The 21,658-nt window shown below is 47.3% G+C and overlaps 1 protein-coding gene across 2 annotated transcripts in view; it reads left to right on the top strand.

Annotated features, from left to right (window-relative positions):
• FTSJ1 (FtsJ RNA 2'-O-methyltransferase 1) overlaps nucleotides 1–21,658 on the top strand; it is a 328,389-nt gene that overhangs the window by 212,351 nt on the left and 94,380 nt on the right. For both annotated transcript variants that reach the window (XM_069647552.1, XM_069647553.1), the window contains exons 7-8: nucleotides 7,575–7,628; nucleotides 7,755–7,857. In XM_069647552.1, coding sequence (XP_069503653.1) covers nucleotides 7,575–7,628; nucleotides 7,755–7,857 — 157 coding nt within the window. The remainder of the gene's footprint in view (nucleotides 1–7,574; nucleotides 7,629–7,754; nucleotides 7,858–21,658) is intronic.

Below are 21,658 nucleotides of genomic sequence, written 5' to 3'. Positions count from 1 at the left end.
ATTTGCATCCGAATATGATCGGCGAGTGCTATGCCTCCTCATTGGAGTAATTATTGAAGTTGCAGTGGTTCATCTTCAACCTCAGTCACATCACAAAAGCTTCCATAGATTCCCCCTTGACTTGTTTAGTTGCGAGGAACACGTGCCTCTCAGAGTCCACGATTGTGTGCGGGGTGAAATAGTCAGTTAGTGTAGCTTTGAGGCTCACATATATGTATCTGTGGTGTCTATGGGCAGCTCATCCACTATATCTCTGACATTGGAACCAATAGATAGTTTGAGGAGACTGTTTCTTTTCTTCATCTATGGGCCCTATTGCCTTGACACATATCTCAAAGTCCCTTATCCATCTCTTCCAGCGAGTGCCCAGGCTGCTGGACTCTTGTGAGGTCGAAATTTGTAGGTAATTGTGTGATGATGCTGTCCTGCATTCTAGTGGGCAATTCTTGAACTGGTATGAGTGGAACAGTCAGTGTGTCATCCCCAGATATTTTGTGTCTCCTTTTTTTTTTTTTTTTGGTATAGATCAGCCATGACGGTAGTCGAGGATTTCACATCCCCAATGTGTTGAAAACTGATGCTGCTGTGTGGTGGTGTGCAAAGTAGCATGCATGGTTCACTTTTGGGCAGGCCACGTGTTGTCCAGCACTCTCCTTCCCCACGTGTGTTCAAATGTTGTTGCCGTTTGTTATCCTTAGGATTTTGCAGGCCGCGTGGTCTGTAATCTCGTGCCCACGTGTTCATGCGCAGTAGTTTCCGGACTGGGCTTGAAATCGATTTCATGCAAAGTTAGTTTCAAACAAATGGATCTTTCCTGCCAGCGCATTTCCGTGGGCAGAGATGGCAGCTCATATGCCTGGACGGTGAACTGGAGACTAGGCGGGGATATTCTTCCCCTTTGCTCTCCTCTGGTAGGCAGAGGTAGCCTTGTGCCTGCTCTGGATGCCCGGGCTCCTCATACACCGTACTTTGGGGCGCGGCCTTCGCGTCTGCTCTCCAGTGACACTGCGTGCTGGATTTGGCTGACACTCGAATTTTCATCTCCCAACTGTAACTGACGTCCGCCTCCCGCCCCTCCCCTTTCTGTGACACCCTGTCCTACTCCCCCTGACGGAGAAGTTTTATGTAAGTGACGACATCACAGGCGTTAGACCAGAGCCCTAGGTGGGGCTTAGGCTGGCCCAAGCCCCACCGTGCAAGCTCTATGTATTTCACATGACCTGTGCAATTCTCACATTTCAGCATGTGGGACGCACATTTCATAATCATGCGCTTAGTGCTGCGAGACAGAACCATTCGTAATGCCGCGAAACGTTTCGGTGCGCCGCCGAATGTTTGCAAGGGCCAAATCTCACAATAGTGCACGGAACATGCCGTTGCACCATTGAAAAGGTTTGCGGAATTAACTCGAGCAATGGCGCGTGAATCTCACAAGTACAGGCATAAAACCGTGACGGCAGAAATATCCCGCTTCGCGCACAAAATTCCGGTGACGGCAGAAGGCAATTCTACCGGTTTCGTTTGTGGGTGGAATTTTTGTTATATACGCTTGATAACCGATTTAATGCTGATCAGTGTTATGTCCCTTTAAGAGACTGCGAGGGCAGCCACGTGTCAAGCCAATTAAGGGATAAGCATAACACCGGTGTCCGTGTGTCTCTGTGCGCTCCGTGGCCTGACCTGGACCAGGCCCACCCCCGACATTACATTGGTGATGAGGTGGGATCTCCCCACTACCTACAGCCCGCTGCTGCTGTGCCTGCTAAGTGGCAGGATTACTTTTACTGTCGGTAAACCCAGCGAAGCTGCAAGCTTCTCCCACAGGCCCTCTGTGTTTCCCTCTAAGCCGTAGCACTCGCCAGGCAGGCCTGTGCACAGAGGGTGAGGGGCAGCCCACTCGAGAAAAAAAAATATGTATATATGCTCACATCCTTCTCTGGAAGGACCCCCCCATCACTGGGCACCGGGTGCCACCAGTATCAGGGACGGGACAAGCCAGCCCCAACACTCCTTTCAGCGCCATGCATTGCCACCAATACAGTGCCACGCACTGCCAACGTCATTATGGGTTGCGGCTCCTCGGAGGAGTGCCTGTGCGCCCAGCTGCCTCCCAGGAGGCCAACGTTGGGCAGGGTTGCAGCTCAGGAGGTGAGTGCTTGTGCGTCCTGACCCCAAAGCTACTACTATGCTGGTGAATACATCGCCAGTTGGCCCTGGGCCTACATATTCGAGACACCACCACAGCACGTGGACATGGCGGATGAAGAAGCACTGCAGGCTGCCACGCTCGTCGGCACAACTCGCCCTGTTACAGGTGTTTGACATTTCGGGTGCCCAGTCTTGGTTGGGTCCCCATTGGATTGCATGGGTGAAGAGGTTGGATATGTTCTTCAAGGCCACCGGTGAGGATGACGACAAGACCATGACATCCATCATGCTGTATGTACTCAGCCGGTCTGGCGGTACACAATACTTTTGAGACCCTGCGACCCGTGGACAACTCGTTCGCAGTGGCCAAAGCAACCCTGCTTGAGTTCTTTGCACCCATGGCAAACGTGAACTGTGAGGGGACCCTCATGAGGACTGCTGTGCAGAAAGAAGGTGAATCTCTTGACGCTTTTCAACGCAGGCTGTGTCGCATGTCAGTGGCGTGTGCCTGGCCGGACATGTAGCACGAGATACGACAACAAGTCATAAAGGGCTGCCTCGAGATCAAGCTGCGATGCCAGATACTGCGTGAGCCCGGAATCGCCCTCACGCGCATCCTGGAGCTTGGGCGCTCCCACGAGCTAGTGGACATCTGCGCTTTCAAGATGTACTCGGCGATGAAGGCAATCAAGTTTGAGGACGCGTGTGCGGTAGGACAGAGGCAGTTTGAAAAGAGTGACAGGTGCCAACAGTGGAGCAGGAAAGAAGATAAAGGAGGGGACAGCCCCAATGCCTTAACTGTGGGTTTGACCTGCCCCACCCCAAAGAATGTCCGGCGAAAGGACATGTGTCCGGTCGCTGTGGCATAGCAAACCATTTTGCGCGTGTCTGCAGAGCACCAGCACCATCAACTCATTCAAGGGGCCCGGTGTCCTCGAGACAGACGCCGCAGAGGACACAGCGCAAGGTTGCCCAGGTCGAACAGCCCACGGCAGAGGAGGATGAGCCCGAGGAACCGGAAGAAGACGAAGAGGATGTTTTTTTCAACTCGAACATGTCGGTCCTACAAAGGTCCAAAAGGCGACACTTAAGGTGCGTAATTCACATCTGCGACTTCCCGATACCCGCGTTGATCGGCGCTTCAGTGAGCGTCATGGCGGAGGACCACTACCAGCAGCTAGAGAGTGGATAACCCCTAAGAAAGACGAACGTCTGTATCTTTTCATTCAGCCTGAAGCAACCGCTGGAAGGCGCGTTTGTGGTCCGAGTCACTCATGAGGACACATTGATCAAGGCCCGTTTCTTTGTAACCAAAGTGAGCGAGGTGACTCTACTAGGGTGCGCCGCCGCCGAGGTGTTTTACATCGTGAACTTCGCGTTTGGAGTGAACCTGGAGGACGTCCCGACGCTGCTCACTAGATATGCAAAGGTGTTCACCGAAATTGGGGGAACTCGTATGAGACCCGGTGCAGCTGCACATTGACAACACGGTACAAGCATCGCAGGGTGCCATTTCACCTGAGAGAACGCATGGAACAAGAACTCGACAATCTGATCCGACTAGACATCATCGAGAAGGTGGAGGGTCCGACTATGTGGGTCTCTCCCATAGTGATCGCAAGAAAACCCAAGCAGCCATATGCCATACGCATCTGCGTGGACATGCGCCTCCCGAACAGGGCAATCAGTCGGGAGCGATACATTACACTGACCCTTGACGACATCCTGGCGGACCTACAGGGTGCCTGTTCCTTTTCCAAGTTGGATCTCCACGCCGGGTACCACCAGCTCGAACTGGATCCAGAGTTGTGTATTACGACCTTCAGCACACACAAAGGGCTATACAGATACAAATGCCTGAGCTTCGGGGTCTCATCAGCCGCAGAGGTTTTCTAAAATTCCATCAGAGGGGTGCTGGCTGGACTGCTGGACTACAAGGAGCAATTAACATCAGCGATGATATCCTGCTACACGCGAGGTCTGAACAGGAGAATCTTGAGAGACTGTAAAGTGTATTGCAGCGCATCCAATACCTCAGCCTCACGCTTCACTGGGACAAATGCGCACTGATGCAGAGAAAGATTGAATTTTTTGGGATTTGTGTTCCAAGAGGGTGGCATATCCCCTGACCCGGCAAAGGTGAGGGACAACAAGGAAGCTTGTGCCCAGTAAATGTATCGGAGGTGCGCAGCTTTCTGGGGATGGCCACGTATTTTGGCCGGTTCATACGAAACCTAGCAACTCTTTGTCGTCAGACTTTGGAGCGTTTCGGCAAGAGTGCGCATGGAGATGGATGGCGCTTGAACAGAGCGCGTTCGATGAGATTAAGGGGGCCCTGACAGCAGAAAATGGCGTTCTTCAATCTGGAAAAGGATTCAGAGATAATAGTCAACGCCAGCCCATTCGACTTGGGGGCCATCCTTATGCAGCCAGTTGAAAACAGTGTGGACCATCCAGTGGCTTTAGCCAGCCGGGCACTCTCGGCAACTGAGCAGAGGTATTCTCAAATTGAATGGAAGGCCCTGGCGGTACTCTGGGGGTGCAGGCATTACCATCTCTACATATACGGCAAACCGGTGAAGGTCATCAGACCATAAACCCCTGATCCCGAACATGACCGTCTACTCCTCTAAACCTCCAGCGACAATCGAAAAGTGGCTTCTTGCCCTACAGGAATACGATATGGAACTTGCGTTCAACCAATGCTGCTGTTTGTCACGCCACCCCCACCCCGAAGACAGAGAGCACTGAAGAGATGGAGACGATGGAGTAAATAAACAACATTGCTGAGACAATGGCCCCAAACCTCATGTCATTCAACATTCGAAAGGCGTCAGTCGATGACGAATGCTTCAGAATTATCCAGACTGCTGAAATGAAAGGGGAGTGGCGGAGAGTCCTTGAGAAGTTTGAGGCACGGACCACAGACGCTAGGACAGCGCTTGAGTGAATGGGGAGAGTGGGAGGGGAACTCACATTTCTGAACGATGGCTTGGTACTGAGGGGTACAAAATTGGTGGTCCCTGCCACCCTGGTGGGCCAGGGGTTAGAACTGGCACACAAAGGTCACCAGGGCATTGCCAAGGCCCGGCTCTGCATGAAGGTGTTGTTCCCGGGACTAGAAAAACGGGTGGAGGAATTTGTCTGCAACTGTGTGTGGTGTCAGGCATTGCTGCCGCACAGACGAGAACCCCGGATTGAGTATATGGACAGGAGCTTTGTGCCTTGGGGCACGATGCACATGGATTTCGTGTCGACCTGTCGAGACAACCATTTTGTGGTCCTTGTAGATCAGTGATGAAGATACGCGTTAGTCGAGTTTGTTGAATCCACAGCCCTAGAAGACGTAATCCCAGCGCTGGAAAGGATATTTGCAACGCATGGACTCCCAGTTGAAATATACTCCGATAACGGACCTCCCTTTCAAGGTAGAGGGTTAGCAGAATACTTGCACGACCGCAGTGTTTCCCACCGAAAAATCACGCCACTGTAGCTGAGAGCAAACGGGGATGTCGAAAAAATCATGAGAACATTGAACAAAGTCTTCCGGATAGCTCACGGGCAAGGGGAGTGTGAGAAACGCACCCTATACCAGTTTTTGGCGGAGTATCGTGCAACACCCCTCATTGCTCCACAGGGGTGGCCCCCGCTGAAGCACTATTTCAACTTTGCCTACGCAGATTTCTCCCCCACCACCTGCCACGCTCACCTGGGATCATTGATGATGCCGCAGTAGCTGAAGGAAGGAGAAGGGCAAATGAGAGGGTGAACGACCGCAGGAATTTGCAAAGCAACCGTTTTGAAATAGGCGATCGGGTACTGGTGCGAACAAGAAATGTGCGAGGGAAACTGTCCCTGCCTCATGAGCCTGCTCCCCTCAAGGTGGTGGACACTAATGGGTCAATGAGAACAGCGTGAGACAGAAATACGACAGTGACCAGGAACTCTGTGCTTCTTCAGGAAGCTGTGACAGTCCCCAGAGTTGAGCCCTGAGCGAGGCCGGGGGACCGACTCCACCCAGAGGTGGCTACATGCGGACCGCGCAAGAGAAGAGACGAGCCAGGAGGGCCCAACGTCCAGCGACGGGGGAGACAGCCCTCCCGACCAAGGAGGAGGACTGACCTCGGCGGAGGATGACCCAGGAGGGGAAAGGAGATAGCTTGTAAGAGAACGCCGCCAGCGGCCCACCTATCTGCAGGACTTTGAAGTGGACTTTCCCTGAGGATGGAGGGCACCCGTTGGTGCAGTTCTTCAAGTGGTATCGTTGAACTGTGATATCTGTGTGTTTGAGTTTAATGTGTTGAATTTAAGAGAAGAAAAAAAATGTTAATGTTCTGTGATAAGTAACTATATTCTGTTTATGGTTGGTTTGAAAAGAGATATGATAAGCAGAATACCAGTGTCGTGTGTCTCTGTGCGCTCCGGGGCCTGACCTGGACTAGGCCCACCCCCACATTACAACCTGCATTAAAAAGTTGATCAAGCGTTATGTAGCGCTAATATTGAGTAGTACTAGTAAATTGAATTTTTTAATGAAAATTGGATTCGAGGACCACCTTCTGAATTACCCCTTGACTCCGCAAGAGCACGCCCACTTACCGTCAGGAATTCTGCCGTGGCTCTTCCCTACAGTTCAGATACAGTACTTGGGTGGTGTAGTGTTTAATGAAAAGCTTTAGAAATAAATGAGTGCCGTTTGCGTACAAATTCTATTTTAAGTTTCTGCAATTTTACATTGTACCAGATGGTGGCAGCATTTCCCAATGTTTGGTAGCAGGTGAGGACATTTCTGTAAAAGCAAATGCATTAGTATACATATTATGCTGTCATGTTTGGCGCTTGTTTTTGCGACAGTTTGCTGCAACCCTACAACCCTCAGACCAGCAACCACAACAAGGGGTTCCCTACAGATCGTGTACCTATCATACACAATTCCTCTGGTCAGTCTGTGTTGTCTCCAGTCCATATTAACCCTATTCTCTTCCCACCCCACCCACCAGCTCTATTATTACTTTGAAGTGAACTCATGTAAAGTACTTGATTGGGTATTGCTCGACTCGTTGTTGCCCTCGTGTACAGTGTTTCTGATCAAAGCACTTGCCTTTTTTGCAATTCAGCTTGCATTCTAAGATCCTGAGGACCCACGAGGCCTCTCCCAGACTACACAGAAAATAAACCTGTCAATAGGTATCCTGAGCCCAATGCCTGGATGTTCCCCATTTCACAGCCTCTTCATCTGCAGTTTCTGAAACGCACTGTCTGGTGTCTGGTAGGGTGAACTGTGTGGACAATAATCATTTTAAACCTAAACACAGTGAACAATCAAAACACCCCTAACAATCATGGATGCCATGGCTGACTGCTACGTGCTTCAGTTTCCAGTGGTGCCTGAGATCTCAACCTTTTGTTTTCCTCCCCTCATCCAGGCCCTGAATATTACCACCCATGTGCTGAAGAATGGAGGCACCTTTGTGGCCAAGGTGAGTCGAAGGCAGTGAAGAAGCACTTGCTTCTGTTTGGCGCTATATTGGTTGGCATGTCCTATCTGATCCCTAAGTTCACAAGTCTCATATTTTCTTCTCTGTTTTTCCTCTTCCCTTTTTTAGATATTTCGTGGGAAGGACGTGACTCTACTCTATTCCCAGCTGAAAATCTTTTTTGGGGAGGTGACGTGTGCCAAACCTCGGAGCAGTCGCAACTCCAGTATTGGTTTGTACAGCAATGGGTACTTTCATTTTACGCTAACCACGCCGGCTCCCCCACACCGCTGGGTCAGACGGCATGAGAGTCTAGGGAGACTGGGTGTGTCCATGCACCACGTACCGGATATAAGGCAACCAGGATGTGTGGCAACTACGCTTGAAGCCCCCACTCAAGAAGTTGAGCATTTTTCACCCCATCCATCCCTTGCCACCACCTCTTGATGAGAAGCCTCCCTAATGGATGGATAATCCTGAGGGAGTATTCCCGGTCTAGGAGCCCTCCTCCTTCTGCTTACACCCCTCAAACTCTGAACTAAACGCAACCATACCTCTACAGCACAACAAATCACATGCACTTCACTACACCACAGTGAAATAAACCACACATAGCCGCACCCAACAGCACATGTTGCTACCAATCGAAAAACACACCTACGTTCTGTGAACGATGTCAACCGAACTGAAGCTGCCAACAGCACATCACAGCCCTCTTGCTCTTTTCTCCTGCTCAGTCCTACTAACTTATGCCCCTTAACCTTCCCCTCCACCCCCCTTTGATTTACAGATCCGCCAGAGCGCCAAGAAACCATGCAGGTGGCAACAATGACATGGTAAACCGGGATCAGTGCTTTGGGGGTATTTTGGCACAACTCTTGCCAAATAAGGGGCAATGCCTGTATAAGTAGCCACATATTTTGATGACTAAATGTATTCTGTTTTTTTATTTATATATGTGTATTTTAAAGCAAATGTAACTCCTTGTCAGTTAATATTATGCCGAGTTGCACTGTCAGCTATAGTTGGATAGCACAGAAATGAACCGTTTCTATTATGGTCAGAACCGATGTATTATGACATACATCATGCCCACTTAACCGATCATAGCCATTTTCCATTATGCACAATTGACACATTTTGGGCAGTTTACAGCATACCCCACTTCACATGTCTTATTGCCACTTTCCGATTTAAGTTAGCACATGAAGGACATTTTTTTTAGGTTAATAATAAAATATTATGGTATCTTCAGGCGAAACTTTCAAGTTGTCCTGCCTGCACTGCTGCATTCGCTTTCCTGGACCCAATGTATTCCACTTTCAGTGGGAGAGTTCACAGAGGCCGTGGTGTGAGGGCGTAAGTCCCAAACGTTTGCGAGAAGTCCTGTATGTTCGTTTTTTCGGACTCTGTATGGACCTATTTTACCTCTATTAACCGAGACGCAACTCTGGTGTGCCTGCCGAAGACCCTTGGCCTCTGTACCTGATCACTGTGCAAAGTAATCTTACACAGCCGATACACCATTGGTAGGTGGGAAATTTATCTTGAGCGACAGACCTTGCCGTGTATCCCGACAGTCCCTAGAAATGAACCCTGCATTAAAATTGCAGTACAGAATAAATGAGTGCGAGCAACTACCCCGCTCTAAATCCGCTTTTGGTGTGGTGAGTCTGCCACTTACTCTAGTGCAAAGAATTGTACATAGATAATCACATGTTCTCCCCAGTATTTCAAATAAAACAAATGTTATTCATATTTCTATTTAAACTTTAAAACAGTTAATATTGTATGTGTGTCCTTTACTATATGTGTGTCCTTTACTGTGGACACTCTTATACACAATGCCACTATAGAGACTCCATAGAAGGTGGGGGTAGTACGTGACAGTTTTTTAATATACACGAAAATGACTGTCTGAAACACTTATCATTTTTCTATGTCATTCCATGTTGTCAAAGTCATGAAAGCTATTTGTTTGCAGGAGACCTTTATTCTACTCTCTGTTTATCTAGTTTTTTTTTTACTTCAAACCAAAAGGATTGTCTACATATGTTCCATATGTTTCAGCCTTTTCAAAATACGGATGTTGTGGCCATCTTCAGGACAGAAGTATTTCTTGATTGGTTGCAAATACTCACAGGAACCCCTTAGGTAGCGTCTTACATACACTACAATACAATACAAACATATAAAACTCAATTTAAAAACAACTCAAACTATGGTGGAACATGTAATTGGCTCTCGTGATATCTGCCTATTGGGGGCACTAACCTGTCTTTTGAAACAGTCGAATTTGAGCTTCTTATTTTCTTGCACAATGCGATTTCTTAAATGCAATGTAGGGCTGATTAATTATACCTGTGGATAAACGATGAGTGACATATGTCTTAGTTTTCTCATAACTTGTGGCAGTTTGAATTTAATTATAGCAATTTTTTCCATTTATTCACTTTTATTTTTTTATCCTTGTACTAACCTGTTCGTACAGGACTGGGATGTATCTTGTCATCTATGTTCAGCCTACACTTTTCTTGTTTTTTCTGGTGGCTGAGTCTTGTATTCATTTTCCGCTACCGGTGACACTGAAACAGTTGTTGTGAAAGAGATTTGATTAGAGGAAGTTGTTCTAAGGTGGCATGGTTGTTGTCACTTCTTTTTTTATTTTATATTTGACACCCTGTTGTAGGTATCATGCGCTTTTAGATACCCCTCCTTTTTAGCATATTTTACATTTTATACAGGCAGACATCATACCCAATTCTTATATGCCTACCAGCTATATTAAAGCATCATGTCGAACACGCGTATCGTTGCATGTGCTTTTACACCCACACAGGGTTCTGTGGTCTACGTATCTTAACCTTTGCACGCAGTCGCAAACCTACTTGCTTTTTCCGATGTCTTGCTCTCTCTTTACGACCGGTCGTGGTTTTAAGTTTATATAAAAATATGAATAACATTAGTTTTATTTGAAATACTGGCGAGAACATGTGATATCTATGTACAATTCTTTGCACTAGAGTAAGTGACACACTCGCCACAGAAAAGCGGATTTAGAGAGGGGTAGTCACTCCCACTCCTTTATTATGTACATATATTTTCCCTATGTGAGATCGACCCCCGTAAACAAAAAATGGGGACAACCCCACATAGTATTACTGCCTTAGTGCAGTGCCATATTTTCTTTTATAGTGTGCTTTTACATTACTCTTTGAGTTGCCCATCAGAAAATGTTAAACTTGTTAAATATACCCATCATTACCCGACCTTGGTTGCTCTTTGCAAGCAGGTTTTTATTCCTTTTCTCCCCAGTTGCCTAGGCCCTAGATGAGCAGTAAAAGTACATCCTGTTGTACGAATGCAGTAAACACTCTGCTCCCTGCATTGTCTGTTGTTGGTTTGTAGGCTGGCAAAGCTCGACGGTTAGCTATAGCTGGCCGTAGCCAGCCGCAAGCCAGTTGCATGCAGGGCTAGGTGGAGTCCTGGATAGTAGGGGACATCCTTTTGCATGTGCACGTTCCTTGTAGAACCACTGCAAGAAACCATTGTGTTCTGGTGCTGGAGTAGTAACTGTATTTGTGGGTTCTTTGGTGCAGTAATATGATCGAAGGTGTCTGGTATTTGAATTGGCAAAATGTTAAAATGTGCACCGGTGCCATCAGCGGCATCCTAAAGACATAGTTGGTGGTGGTGGCAATGGTATGAATAGCAGCACACATTTGGTTATCGCTCTGTATCCAACACCCACACAGGACGTGTCTTTGCAACAATCAGATGATGGAACAAATTAGTGAATTATACTTGCATTGCTAGTTATACCTTCAGCACAATAACTGAAATTGCAACTTGTTGCAATAACATTGCCCTGGTTTTCACACTGGAGAAGCCTTGTGGTCATTGCTCTAGCCCTAACAATTGTGCAAATCCTGTCATTGCCCCAGTGCTAAGACAAGTGAACATATCGAATTTGGGCCGGTACTCCAACCAGCAGTGTATGACTGCCAAAATAAATACCAGACACAGACTTCCGATAACCCAATATACTTGCATGAAAGACAAACCAACTATTGGAACAGGAACAGTTTCTAGCTTCTTTGGGATCAGGGGCAAGGTAGACTGACCCTCAACCAGGCAATCGGTGTTCCTGCAAGTTTTGCCACGGGCTCTTCTAGTGGTAACGTGGCTAAGCAGTAATAGGTCACTTTTAAAATGGGTTGATTAGGGATTCAATGAGGGATTGTCCACACAGAAGTTGTTAAAGGTTTTATCTTGTAAGAAGGAGATTCAGTTTACAGGTAGGTAACCTTTATTTGGTAGTCCTTTTAGTGTTCTTAGTCATGATCCTACCAAATGAGTCCCTGTGAATGGCCAGTGGATTTTCTCGGAACTAAATCTTCTGGTCCTGACTAAGAGTATCTATGAATCTGAATCCACTCATCTGGACGTCAGCCTGTTGTTGAAATCCATGGGGGAGGCAGACCCATGTCTAATTGGAAAATTGGCTACGGTCCCGATATTGTGGTACTCCTCAGTCTTCTAGGCCTTGATTCATAAGAAAACGCCAGGTGCCAAACCGTACATGTTTTCTAAGGCAAAGTTCATCAGCAGCAGCTAAAGTCTCTGATTGGTGCCAGTGTAGTGCTGAATGTAAGCAGAATGGCAACTGTCCCACTGGAAAAGTTGCACAATTGGTGGAAGGACAAAGGCTTCTATCCGTTGCATGGAGTAGACTGTATGGTTCAGGTAGCGGGCAGATGCAGACTCGTTCCAGCAGCCGGAGTTCAGGTAAGAAAGGCGACTCCTTTGCTTCTCATCAAAAGTTTCAATGTACCTCGTGGCTCTTGGTTTTGTAATGACAGGCCCCCAGCACTCGTACCGATTATCAAGGCTTTCTGGGAAAATAACACATCTGAGCGCACTTTGTTAGAGAAAGTTGGGACTGACTCAGTTACCTCTGATATCTTGAGATCCAGTTTCTTCAGAAACTGGCAAACTTCTTCCTTGAGATGGGCCTTGGCAAGTTGCAGGTGCAATTTACCTAGTGTTCTTCTTTGGTCTGGTGGCAAAAGTCTGAAGCCGTTAGGCTTCCAAAACCATTTAGACACAAACACAGATCCAAACCAAAAGGCAACAACCCCCCAAAAGGGTCACAGCACCAAAGGGGTCCCACTGCCTACTACAAAGTTACACACGGTTAACCTGTTCTCGGGGTAAAGGTCTTGGCCCAATAAGCCAGTCACTTATTGGCACATCAGAAGAAGACACTGAAGGGTCGAAAATCCTACAAATCATAGGAGACAACTGTGAAGGGTTATATATGTCGACAGCATAGATTGACTTGGCCTCTGAGGAGGTTAGCTTATAGCCATTTGTGTCAAAAAGGTGTACAAGAAACAAAGCAAGGCCGCAGGCCACTAGACTTACTTTTCAACGTACTCTGCATACTATGATGCAAGACCAAATGGCAAAGTTATAAAAAGGCAAGTATCAGAAGATGTTACATTGGCTCCTATTTAAGATACTCCGACTGCAAACACGTATAGAGCCACCTATAAAAGATCTAGATGAACCCTAATTGCTAAAGGAAGCGGAGCAGTTGAAGAGGAGAGCATAAGGAAAGACTATAGAATGGACCCAATTAAAATACTAGGCAGTGATACACAAAGCAGCAAACTGATGATTTAATTTAAACCACCCACTAGATAAGAAAGAGGTGTATTTCTTAATCCAGGCTCTTTCATTAATAGAGTTCCTCAAACAATTCCGATCATTTATCAAATTAAAAAAAAACTGTGGAAGCGTGCAGTGTTTACCTTAGCCACAGCTAGACCTGTTAATTCGCATAATGAGAAAAAGTATTTCCCAGCTACTTCTGGCCCCATTCTCAGACAATCACTCCCAAGTCAGATTTCACGATCCTTACAGCAGAACAAAAAATATATAGGAAACCGGCCTCAACATTAGATGCACCAAAAGACAAGGTTAGCAGACTGATGCATGTGCTGGGATGGGGAATTGCCACCATATCTGCATGCAACATTAGAATTGCAAATTCAAATGACCTTCTCAACCCATATGATCTAGCAAAATGGCATGAAGTAGAACCCATACCAAAACTACTCCCTGGGGAGAAGGGAGCAGGCACACATTTTTCAAACACCATCATAAAGTCCTGGGAGTTTCTGCCAACACAGCAGCCAGACATGTAGAATCAGTGCTTGTAGTCAAGAGTTAAGCTTGGATCAGTGTGGCAGAATTCAAATCCGAGATGCCAGCCATAAATCACATGCCCCTTTATGAGGAAAAATCCTTGATTCAGTGTTGATAAATCACTTGAAAGATCCCAAAAAGAAAAATGCGAGATTTTTTGGGCCACCAGACCGTACAGTGGAAGGGGAAGTCCATCTACCGAGAGGCTATAGAATGTAAGGCGTAAAGTTAGCAACCGCCTTTTGACACTCAAGCTTGCTCATGGAAGCAACTCCATCAAGGTCACCAACGACAATATAGGCTACACAGAGGGAGAGAAGTGGGGAGCAAAGGCACAAGGAGGACACCTCCCAGTAAATGGTGACTATCCAAATAAGGTATTCTCCTATATCTCTCTGCCAGGGGGTTGGATAGCATCCTTTACCTCCAGTTGGGTGGGAATTACCATGGACAAGTGAGTATTTAGAGTCTAAAAAATTATCTTTTTATTGAGTTTCTGTGCAAGCCGTATTACATACCACAAACAAGAGAACAGAGCACATTGGAACACCTCATTCTGCTTTTGGTAGAGGTAAAGGCACCCCTAGCAAAGGGAACAATAGATGGCACACATGAAGGACAAATGGATCCTGGCCGCTGTTCACATGCTTTATTTCCAGAAAAGAATGGATGCAAATCATAAGTTTTATTTTTTTTGTATTTTTTTGTCATGAATTTTTTATATTGATTTTTAACATCTTCAAAAACATAATAATCTTGTCTGTCATTCAACATTTATATTTTCACAACAACGAATAAGAACATAACTCAGTGGCAATCAATTATATATACAGTTAATCAATTAAAGTCTGAACATACTAAACAGTTGGTCTCTTACTACTTCTATATAAGGAAAACAAAGAAAGGAATAAGAGTGTAGAAGCAAGGAAAGAGAAGAAAGGAGAGAAGAAATGGAAAAGAAAGACCGTATCGAAGCATAGAACCAAAATATAACCTTGTAAGCAAATCATAATTTTTGACATACCACCCTGTAACTGGCACATTAAGAGACAAAAGTTTCAAATGAAAATGCACCAAGAGCTGATAGCTCTGCTTCGGAAGGAATGTAACATGACCAGACCGGACGTGAAGGATGCTTATTTTCATATGTCCATGCATTAAACTCATTACATACACTTCAAGGTCTGTGCTCGGAACTGTTAGATGTTAAAGGTATTTGCACCGTCACCAACGGAGTTGGTCCCCAGGCGCTCCGGAGAATTTTCATTTCTGTGCCAATTCCCTTTAACCTTACTGACCCCCCAGCTCTTTTGCTGGACTCAGGGCTTTTACATTATTTACTCCTGAGTGAGTGGGACCTTTTTCCTCACTCACTCATGTGTTTTCCTGACTATGATTATTTATGTTCCTTACTGTTTTATGGAGTCTGGTAAACTCCATAGGCATTTGCTTTTGCATTGTGACACACAGCACCTTTGGTGCAGTGTCACTGAAAAGTCCTTTGTTTAATGTTTAACTACATCTTGGGTGAACTACTGTTCCCAAGAACAGTAAGATGACCCCTGTCTTAATAACCTTTTACTTTATGGGTCCAGCACATCCCACCTTATGTGATGTTTTGGGGGGTTACCTAGTAATTCCTTTAACCCAGTCCTCCTGTAACATTTTGTTACACTAACATACTTGAATGGCTGGTGGCAGTGGTTTCTTTTTTACTATCTAGTGACAGGTTTCTGCAGGCTGACACCTCAGCTGCAGTGCTGCACACAAGGGTGACAATTTTCCCAAAATGGCCCCTGTCTTCCTTTTTTGCCTTTTCTTGTTAGTTAGTTTCTTCTAGGCTTTTACTCTGTTGTTTGCATCGAGTCCTTTGTGTAGTTGGCCTTTGGCGGGCTTCAGTCCACTGGAGGACAACATCCGAAGCAGAAGACGAGAGAAGATGCGAACAGCACCATACTGGACCATGAAGTGCCAGGTGAAGCACTGCAGCTGTGCGGACCCCGTTTTTTAATAGACTGGGAATCCCCGTAAAGGACGACTTCCTCTCTTAGGCTGGTAGGACCAACTAGCCTCGCGACAAACTCTCTATTTTGGTGCAACCCCTGACTTGCTGCGACTTTCCTAGGCTGCAGAAGCTCAATACCCAGGGTACCTCGATCACTTGTGAGTGCATTGGCTTCCGAAGTCCGAATCCGGACAGATCTTGGTAGGCTTCCAGAGGACCCTACAGAAGCAGGAAATTCACGTCCAGAGTCCCCTCACCAGAGTTAAGGACTGAGTGATCAATGAAATCCTAACCAGAGCTTTTTGTTCTTCATTGACGCTGAGAAAAAGGCATCAAAACCACAAAGAGCTGCGGAGTCAACGGAAATCCATTGCTGCTGAGTCTCTCTCTCTCTCTCTCTCTCTCTCTCTCTCTCTCTCTCTCTCTCTCTCTCTCTCTCTCTCTCTCTCTCTCTCTCTCGTGCTGCCGTAGGAGCACGCTAGGCGTCCTCCCTTTCGTCACCACGACCAAGGACCAGGAAAAAGGGTCTACTGCATTGCATCGTGAATGCAACTACCTAGAACACTTTTTTCATTTTCAAGGTACTGTGGGGCATGGGCTATTTTATTCTTTTGCCATTTGGGGTGCTTCCTAATTTTGGGAGTAAAGGTGACTCCTCTTGAGTTGCTGTGATTTCTCTTTTGAACACTAACTTATCTAAAAAGAGCATCAGAACTTTGACTTCATCCATGACTTTTGGCTGTCCTGGCTCCCCAAAGGCCTCCTTCGGAACCTGTTGGCTTTGGCCTGTTCCCTTACAGGTTTTAAATGTTGTACACGTTAATGCTGGGATAATTGACTGCCTACATCCCTTTGTGAGAATCTAACTGTTCTGATCTAACCTTTCCTTCCTTGAAAAACTCCATATTGCAAAGGTGACGCTATATAAATGCTATAATGACCTCAAATGACTTCACCTCCGGATGCTGGAACATATGTAACATATGACTAACTTACTCACTGCTTTTTAAAGAATGCCTTAAATATCTTTGTGTATAAATAATGTATTATATAACTTTGTTTAATTGGATACTGTAGCAATAAGCCCTGAGACGGAGGGCCAATACCCTGTGGCCCATAGCTACGAGGCCCCAGGGGCATTACCGCGGGCAGTATTGGCCTGCCGTCGAGGGGCATTCTAATAAAATGGCTGCCGGGAAAGGGGAAACATAGTCTGTTTTCCCTTTCCATGGCGGCCATCAGGAGCGGACGCACTGGGAATCAGCTCACATTACCCCTCTTAAGATAAGCCTGGCTGCTCAGTCACTCTACCAACCTGTGTAGTACAGGCCTATATTAAAAGGTGAGTTACCTAATACCAAGCAGATAAGTCTTGTGTAGTCCCACAGCAGTTGGACAGCACTAATTCTTACCAAGCAGGCACGATCACTTTCAAAGTACTTCCCTTTGGAATTCAATCAACTAATAATTCACATCCTTCACCAATTGGGGTGTACTATCAATGTGGCAATAAGCCCCGAGACGGCGGGCCAATACCGCCCCAGGTAATGCCCCCGGGGCCCTAGTTACAGGCCCGAGCGCATTGAGGGCCTTAATGAGGCCCCGGGGGCATACGCTCAGGCCTGTAACTAGGGCCACAGGGGCATTACCGCGGGCAGTATTGGCCCAGCGTCGAGGGGCTTATTGTCATTAGTACCCCGGCCCGTTAGATCGGGGTACGGAACAGAGGAAATAAAATGGCCGCCGGAAAGGGAAAACGTAGTCTGTTTTCCCTTTCCATGGTGGCCTTTGGGATTGGACGTGCTGGGGACAGAAGTGTTGCTCCCGAGAAAAGAAGAAAAAAGAAGGTAAGTGGGGTTGGGAGGGCGGGAAGGGGATAGTTTGCAGGAGACGGGGGTGGAGGAAAAGAAAAAACATACATGACTCCCCGGCGGGAACAAACGAAGGTACGTACGTACGTACATGCGTACGTACATACGTACGTGCGTGCAATGGATTCCAGGCCTGGTAATTCCCCGGCGAGGGCCAATCAGAATGCTTGTTACACTCTGGTTGACCCTCGCTGGGTACTAATGTTGAAAAATTCTATCTGTTTTCAAGTCAGAACAAGAAGTTTATGATCACCTTTCTGAATATCGTGGAGGGCTGGTCCATAGAAAAATGACTCTGGAGCCTCTGGGTTCTTCAAATGATTACTTTACACCAAATTGCCACAGACTGTAGGCTCAGGATGACGCATGTTAGGGCAGATACCTGAAGGTCCCAGGCACCAACAGACTGTCACAGAACATTCAATCAGGCATTAACCCAGGCAACCATTCAACATCCCACTCAGCCCCATGCAGGCCTTTCGTGCATTCCAGAGCATTAATTCACAGGACAGAAGGCCTCCCTTCTGACCGCGGATGGGCAATGAGATGAGATGCAACGCCTCACCCTTCACACAGTCATACACAAGGTGGCAGACCTAACACTTTTCTCCTGCAAGCTTATGCACACCAACTAAACACACCGGGTTAAACCCATACCTACTCACCAATGGGCTGCATTGCGGATTAAGAGGATCTGCTACCTCTCCTCAGTGTAGACCCACAATTTGCACAAGTGGAGACACAAGCCAATGTATAATATCTGGTAGAAGGTAGAGGAGAATTGTTAGGAAAGATTTTCTTTTTGCAACTTTGTTAGGGAGAATGTTCATTTCTGTGCTAATTCCCTTCAATTTTAGAACCCCCCAGCTCTTTTGCTGAATTTGGGACTTTTTAATTTTAACCTTGGAGTGAGTGAGACCTTTTTCTCACTCTCGTGTGTTTTTACCTGATTTGTATTTTGTGTGTTCACTGTTTTTGGGGTTGGACAAACTCCATAGGCATCTGTTTTTGTATTGTGACGCACAGCTCCCTCAGTGCAGTGTCACTGAGAAATCCTTTGGATTTCTCATAAGGTTTAAATACCTTTTCTTGTGTGTACTGCAGTTTCCAAGAATAGTAAAGTTAACTTGACTTTACTTACCTTTTCTCTTTGTAGGTCCAGCACACACCATCTTATGTGGAGTGCTAGGGGTTACTTTAGTAGCCCCTTATCCTACTTTTCCATGTAACATATTTATGTTACCTTCACCACTTTATATGGCTGGTGGCAGTGGTTTAATCTTGTGCTTTTCTACCGCAGGCTGAACCCTCGTCTGCAGTACATCACCCATGGGTAACCATTTTGTCAAAATATGGCCCGTTTCGTCTTTTTTCGCCATTTCTGTTTGTGAGGTCTTTCTTGGGTTTTACTCTGTGCGTTGAGACACGTTTTGGCACTTTGTTTGTCTTGCCTTTGGCAGGCTTCATCCCTGAAGCCCGCCCCTGTCTCCAGTGTGTCTGGAAGGACAGGATGTGAGAGGATGTCCCGAAACGTCCCTGTCCTTTGTCTCTAGGAATGCCTGAATAAAACTAGTTCTGATTGGCTGGCTGTCCTGAATGGACAGCCACCCTGCTGTGTGATTGACAGCCTGGGCTGTGCATGAATGGGAGAAACCTGCTTAAAAGGCAAGGGTTTTGTGACTACAGGCAGAGTCGTCAACTGGGAGAAACACAGACCAAACCGTGGACCAAGCTTGCTGCAACCTCCTGGACCTTTGAATTGCCTTGTGAAGCCATGCTGCTGTGCTGACCTCATTTTTCACCTCGACAGAGAAGCTCCGGACGGAACGACGTCTCCCCTTTGTTAATGGGACCAACTAACCCCGAGACGAACTCCACTGGACCACCAACCCCAACTTGCTGTGCCTCTCCTCAGTTGCTGCAGGAGCCCAATGCCAGGGGTCGAGTGTCTGTACTTGAGTGCAGCGTCTGCTGCAGAATGAATCCGACTAGAAGCTGCAGGAGTCTCCTAAGGACCCTCCAGATCCAGAGTCCCCTCTCCAGAGTGAAGGACCGAGGGAGTAAAGGAAGTCCAACCGGTGTCCGAGATCAATATCCGTGCTTTTTGCTAAGCGAACTGAACTGAATAGAGCCCGTAGCTGCCGACAACCTCCCGAGTACTGCCCCAGGAGCCCTCCAGACGTCCTCCCGCTTGTGCCCACGAGTGAAGCTCAGTAACCAGGGTCTGCCCCGCTGTAGCAAGACTGAATCCAGCTGGACCACCCTTCGAACCAGAGTTACTGTTTAGGCTTGGGGTACTTACCATATTGCCTTTAGGCGCGCTTTTCTCACTGGGGCATTGCATTGGCTTACCTTTTTAGAGTTGATTTCAACTCCTTTCTCGCACATTTAACAGCTTGTGACCCTACAAGTGATTTTTCTGAACTCTAACTTTGTGCAAGACGTTGATCCAAGAAGTATTTAAAGTTGCTCTGTGAAACCTAGGCCTTTTCACCCACATTAGGATTCTCAAATTTAGGTTTCTCTTCTTTCCTGTCTTAGAATGTCCTGTTCCTTTCTTGCGCTTGCCTCCTAAGTGCCGTCGCCCTGTGCCACTCTCCTGCGCACTTGCCTCTCGCTGTCTTGTCTGTCTACCCCTTGGACCACGTCCTCTCCCACCTACTCTATGGTGCTCTCTGTCTCCCCTATCTTTTCAAACTGTTTCACTATTGACTATCCTGCTCTCCTCACTAAGTCTGGTAGGAAAAAGTTTAAAAAGGACATCCTGGTCTCCAACCCAGGCCTCCCTATCGCTGACACCTACATCAGTGCCTCCTCCAAGGAAACTCTCACCGACATCCTCTTTGTCGTTCCTTCTCCAGATCTATGGACCCCGCATATGGTCTCTGTTCTCTCTCCTTTCTCCTCCTCTCCCATTAATGGTGGTACTCGTTGGGATGCCCTCCTGGCCTCCTTCCTATCCTCGAAGATCATCATTAATGTCTACTCTAATGGGACCATCTTGGTCCAAGGCCCTCAGGCCAACCTTCATCTCTTTGATAGACGCTTTCCGCGCCTCATCAACTTTCTTTCTTCTCCTGCTGTCCCCTTGCCCCTTTCCTTGGCTACCTTGCCTTAGCCCTCCCTCTCTGCCCCCTCTCAGGTGCTTTCTACACTTCCGCAGGGCGTACCTCTGATCTGTACCCCTCCCCGGAAGTCCTTCAAGGAGGGCAGCCTTCTCCACATTGCCACTCTTAACTCCCGCTCCGCTGTCAAACACTCCTCTGATGTCTGCTGCCTTCTTGAAGAACTTGACCTCGATGTCCTTGGTCTCACTGAGACATGGTTTACGGCCAACTCTGTCACCAGCTTTGACACGCTCCTACCTGATGGCTACAAGATCCTCTCCGCGCCCAGGCCCAACCGATCTGGTGGGGGCGTAGCCCTCATCTTCCCTGAGTGGATTCCTGCCTCTGTCATTCCTACGCAGGCCTACTCCTCTTTTGAATGCCTCGTCTGCAGGCTCTCTCTCGCCTAGCCATTCCCTTACTGTGGCTGCTATCTATCGGCCACCTGGTCAGGGTTCTTCATTCCTCTCTGAGTGGGCGGACCGCTCCTCCTCACTCCTGGCCTCAACCACTCAACTCCTCCTTCTTGGAGACTTCAACATCCACCTCGATGCCTCCTGTCCCCCCTCTGAACTCTTTTGCGACCTCTGCAACTCTCTCCCACTCACCATTCTCCCCTCTGGCCCGACTCACTCTGCAGGGCACACTCTCGATGTTCTGATCTCTTCAGACCTTCCCCTCTCTGTCCTTCTCTCCACTCCTCTCTCCTGGAGTGACCACTTTATCCTATCCTCCCACCTCACCCTCCCTACCCCGCAGGTCAAGCCACCTCTGTCACTGCCACCCACCTTCTCGGTCACCCGACCCATAAAGCGTATGTCAGTTGAGGCTTTCGCC

The sequence above is a fragment of the Ambystoma mexicanum genome, chromosome 2q, assembly GCF_040938575.1.
Source record: "Ambystoma mexicanum isolate Mex_15411 chromosome 2q, UKY_AmexF1_1, whole genome shotgun sequence".
In the NCBI taxonomy this organism is placed as follows: domain Eukaryota; kingdom Metazoa; phylum Chordata; class Amphibia; order Caudata; family Ambystomatidae; genus Ambystoma; species Ambystoma mexicanum.
This window is presented reverse-complemented; position numbering and strand designations above follow the sequence as displayed.